The sequence below is a fragment of the Montipora capricornis genome, chromosome 10, assembly GCF_036669925.1.
Source record: "Montipora capricornis isolate CH-2021 chromosome 10, ASM3666992v2, whole genome shotgun sequence".
In the NCBI taxonomy this organism is placed as follows: domain Eukaryota; kingdom Metazoa; phylum Cnidaria; class Anthozoa; order Scleractinia; family Acroporidae; genus Montipora; species Montipora capricornis.
The window spans coordinates 14,781,126-14,786,125 of NC_090892.1; the positions used below are offsets into that span (position 1 = coordinate 14,781,126).

Here is a 5,000-nt window from a genome sequence, read left to right on the forward strand (position 1 = left end):
CTGGATCTCTACAGCACGAAGGAACTGAGACACTTGGTTGCATTCACTGTGAACAGCAATGGTCATCATGTAGTAGTAGCAGTAGTAGTAGTAGTAGTAGTAGTAGTAGTAGTAGTAGTAGTAGTAGAGAACTTTATTAATGTGTCAAGAATCGCTAGCACGTGGCACTAATTGGTGTACCTACTTGATGTATCTCTTTACACCTGATGCCGGTACCCATTTATACACCTGGGTGGAGAGGCATCGTGAGAGTAAAGTGTCTTGCCCAAGAACACAACACAATGTCCCCGGCCAGGACCCGAACCCGGACTACTCGATCCGGAGTCGAGTGCACTAACCATGAGGCCACCGCGCGGGATAACCCTGCGATGGACTAGCACCCCATCCAGGGGGGAGTAGAAATACTCCTAGTCGCTTCATGCTACAGTAGCCGGAGATAAGCGCCAGCCTGATGGGCCTTCTAGACTTTACCTTTACACCTGACGGACTACCCAAATGTACGGGTTTTGCTAAAAGCAGGCCCACCACAGCCCAGCAGCCCGGCAGCCTGGCGGCTCGAAGGCCCAGCGGCCCGCGGCCCACACAGTTTTGTTGTCCGGCGGTAAATCCACGCGCATGCACAGATTTGCATCGGGTTTGGGTGCGCAAATGAAAGACGGTGAGTTTGAATTCATTTACCATTTTAATAATCATTTCAATCCTTTTCGATCCTTTCTTTCGTTGCATGTTGCTAAGTGAAAAACGTTGTCATTCTCTGTTGTTTTCGTCTGTTAACAACAACAAACAGAAACAAGGATTCAAATTATTAAAATGGTAAATGAATTCCAACTCACCATTGTCCATTTTGCACGCCCAAACCCGATGCGATCTGTGCATGTGCGTGGATTTACCGCTGGACAAAAAAACTGTGGAAAATCAGGACTGGGCTACCGGGCCTCAGGGCCGTGGGCCGTGGGCCGTGCGCCGCAGGCCTACTTTTAGCAAAACCCCAAATGGACTACCCAAAAATACTATTTCACGAGAGTACTATTTGTCGTAAGCAGCGTCGCAATAATTATTAGTGCTAAGCCTAAGTGTACGGGTAAGGGGAATGATTCAATTGTTGACTCGCCATCTTGGCTCGCATGACTCGCAGCCATGGCTTGCATGCCTCGTGTGCCTCGCTAGCTCGCACATTGTCCAAACTCATTATTGAAAGCTAACCTTTTAAAAATGGGTGCTTAGACTTAAATATTGTTGGCCAACGCTCTTTAAAATGGATGTTTAGGCTTAGCACTAATTGTGACGGTACTTATGACCAATAGTACTCCCTTGAAATAGTATTTTTGGGGTAGTCTGCCAGGGTAGACCATGGACTAGGGGTCAGTGTTTCCTACTCTCTCCCTAATCCCTAAATGACCTAGGGTTATGTCACACAAAATGATGTAATTTCATGACACTCAAAAAGTAGAATGAAACATTGCAATAACCACGGAATGAACTGTTGAACAACATAAAAGAAATACAACAAAAGGAAAGAGAAGCATGGATGAACACAAATGGGCAAGATTGAAATGGATTGCATTTGAGTAAATGTATCTTGAAAGTAGTTGGACCTAGTTGGCTGAACTTTTTTCAAATTTATGGTAGATCACTTGGATAAAGGCTGTTTTTGCTCAGAATCATCGTAATAATAATTATTGTAATGTAACAATAATTTTATGAATGAAGGAATTCCATATTAATATTATTATTTTCGAGATGTAAACTCATAAAGATTTCCCCTAAACACGCTAAAATAACGTTACATAGCCCCTTTAACAGACAGGCCAGTATTACATGTGACTGGAGAAATTTTTACTTGGGTCCCCCGTCTATTTTGTTTTAGCTGGAGCCTGGGCATTTTCTGAGTTTTGTATCCATGAAACCATTAAAGCATTAATTTGTAAAGAAAGAATCAGTGAAAATTTTATTCTACACTGACAAGATATCATTGTTGGTTCATGTCAACTGGAACAAAATAAAATTATTTTACAAAAGCATCTGCAGCTGATTGAAGTTTTTTGAATAGTATATTTTTGGCTAACAGATTCAAACCAACTTGCAGCTGTGCAAAGTCTTTTCACAAGGAAAACAATCCATCTTCAAACAATGGAAAATATGTTAATGTGTTTTTTGTGGAGGATGCGGTCAAAATAATCAGTTTATGAGGTCGGAAATGGCGACTTCGCCACGAAAATTCAGACATTTGTATGCGATCGTTTTATTTAAATTCCTGTTTTAATGTAACGCTCGAGTTGGCAAGCAGTGCAGCGTGACCAAGCAATTTCATTGGTCCAAAGAACGCTTTTTTGGTGATTTCGCGGAATCTGATTGGCTAATACTCAAAATGCAGTTTGTTTGAATGTTCTTTAACTGGCGAGCTTATTCGAACCGATCATTGCTTCCACGCGACGTTAGTGCATGTTGTGGAAAATATCTTTGCGACATCTCATTTCAACTTTCGCCGATTTTTGACATTGTCTATCGACGTGAAAAGCTGAAAACATTCTGAATTCAAGTTCCTTGTTTCACACGGAGACAACGAAATCGCAATTGACAAAGTACAACTGGAGCTTGGTGTTCAACGTCTCTAGCATCTGTAACTGGGGTGAAGATGTATTCCGGTAAACCCATCTCCAAAGAGAAATATTCTGTAAGGCATAAAACAGAAAGGCCTGCAGCTGATTATGCAAAGGTTCCAAGAGAGTTGGATCAATATATTGTGGATCCTACAAATAAAAAGCGCTATCTTCGAGGTCGTTTCCTTGGCAAGGTACAAATGCTCATACATAACGGCCATTTAAATTTAAATCCAGCGAGCACCTCGAGCGTGTATGTTAGATTGCTTCGCTCTTGAAAAATTTTGTTATATTTTCGTATTTTTAGGGAGGGTTTGCAAAATGCTACGAGCTCACAGATATGGAGACCAAGGAGATTTTCGCTGGAAAGATCATCTCGAAAACTATGTTGACGAAGCCACACCAAAAAGAAAAGGTGAAGATTCGATTGTTTTGCTATAGAAGTGAAAACGCCGAGGGAAAGTTGTAAACGTATAATTATTTTTGTCTATATGTTGGGTTTTTGCAGATGTCTATGGAGATAGCTATTCATCGCTCTGTAGGACAGAGGAAAGATCTCCTTATAGAGACGCACAAACATATCGTGGGCTTTCATGGATTCTTCGAAGACGCGGATTACATCTACATTCTCCTTGAGTTGTGTAGACGGCGGGTAAGTTAAAAGACAGTATTTTCATAAGGCGCTTTGATGTTGTTAAAATAAATTGTTAGAAGTACAGTACGTGAGTACATGACTGCTTGCGCTTCATATTTGAAAGCGGCAAAATCCGGTGTATGAAAGGCTTTATTGTCGGCATCAAAGATTGCACATTTTCAATAAGTGGTAATTGATGTGATGCAGGAAAGATAGCACTGATGATAAAATCGCTAATTCTCCACAAGTAATCCGCAGATGAAAGTGAAAACTATCCCTGAAGCTGGAATTTTACCGCCGATTTAAAACATCGTGGTTGAAAATGAAATTAAGGTTCAAAACTACAGTTTCATTCTAAATTGTTCCTTTTGTTGTAGAATATTATTACTAAAATGTATGTAGTTTTAAATCCGGTTTGGCCGAGACAAAATCATTTTGAACTACAACATAACAAATGACTTGATTTTCTTGTTGGTTTGGCTGCAAAATATTGAAATGTGCTATTCAGCCTGCCCTATTTTTTTTGGTGATTTATTTCCCGAAATGTTCTTGACAACCAGTTTTTTTGTGAAAAATTTCGAATTTGTTTGAACTGAAACTTTTCTTTCAATGCAAAGTGGACACCTGTTGCTTCCTCATATAAAGCTTAAGAATAATGGTTTTGTAAATAATGCACAAGAGCTTTGTTTGAGCTTTCTTTTTTGTACCTGTTAGCAACATGTTAGATGGTGATTACTAGAAAAAAAGAAATGTATAGTCTGCAAGTTAAAGAAAATAAAGCATTTGCATTAGTTTTATCTTTGATTTCAGTGTATGTTCTGTCAATGTTAATAAATGCAAAGGGTTCTATTGATTTTTCAAAAAGAAGAGTTGTATTATCACCTTGCGCAAACAAAAAGAGACCAACTAAAACAATGTCTTTGTACATTAGTTTGATGTCAAAAATATGATTCTCACCCAGAAATATGGCTACGAAAATGATCTAAAACACATTAGGTGTTAATTCTAATGTAGTAAGTTTTCGCTTTGATTGATATTTAACATAATTTAATCTGTTTACATCAAGAAATATGGGTTGGTAATCCTCATTGTGTTAATTAAAATTTGATTATTAAAGACTAGATCTCGTTGGATAATGCAATTCTAGAGTTTTGATTGGCTTGGCCGTCATGGTATATGAGCTCCTTATACCATGGCCTAGAAATATGAGTAACTGTATGCAACAGTTTTTTCTTTTGTTTTTACAAAATAAAAGAGGGGAGATTTACATGTATCCGTAACGTGTGGGTATTAATTTATTTTTAATAAAGTTGCATGTCGTCTACCTGTTACTCTGTTTGGCGAAAAAGCAATAGAGATCTTGAGCCTCACTCCGATTGGTCATCAAATCATACTTCGGTTCCTGGGCCCGGTTCCTTGAAAGCCGATTAACTTAATCAAGGATTAGCGTAAACTTTTGTTTCACGTTTTCAACTTTTTTGGTGAAAGTTTCTTTTGCTTATTTTTGTTTTTCAAGATTGACGTCTTCTCATGTAAAGTTCTGCCGAAAATTAGCATCGAACAGCATTTTGCAGTAGAGGAATAAACTGCTTGGTTAATTTTTAATCTTAGATTAGCGTTAATCGGCTTTTGAGGAACTTGGCCCTGGTGAACATTTTCAAGTTTTTATTTTGTAACTCACATAAAGTCAATAAAACATATTTTGGCTTATCCATTTCTGTAAATAGACAAATTCAGCTAACTCGTTGTACGACTCCCAATTCAGT

At 38.6% G+C, this 5,000-nt stretch overlaps 1 protein-coding gene across 3 annotated transcripts in view; it reads left to right on the forward strand.

The window, feature by feature from the left end:
- The window catches only part of LOC138021828 (serine/threonine-protein kinase PLK1-like), a 16,648-nt gene that overhangs the window by 1,369 nt on the left and 10,279 nt on the right, over positions 1–5,000 (forward strand). The window contains exons 2-4 of one of the 3 annotated variants that reach the window (XM_068868846.1): positions 1–61; positions 2,908–3,015; positions 3,109–3,252. The exon at positions 1–61 is cut by the window's left edge and continues 29 nt beyond it. In XM_068868846.1, the coding sequence (XP_068724947.1) occupies positions 59–61; positions 2,908–3,015; positions 3,109–3,252 (255 nt within the window). In that variant the 5' untranslated portion in view covers positions 1–58. Of the gene's footprint in view, positions 62–2,404; positions 2,795–2,907; positions 3,016–3,108; positions 3,253–5,000 lie in introns of those variants that run through there. The other 2 variants (XM_068868843.1, XM_068868845.1) reach the window with 2 other exon arrangements.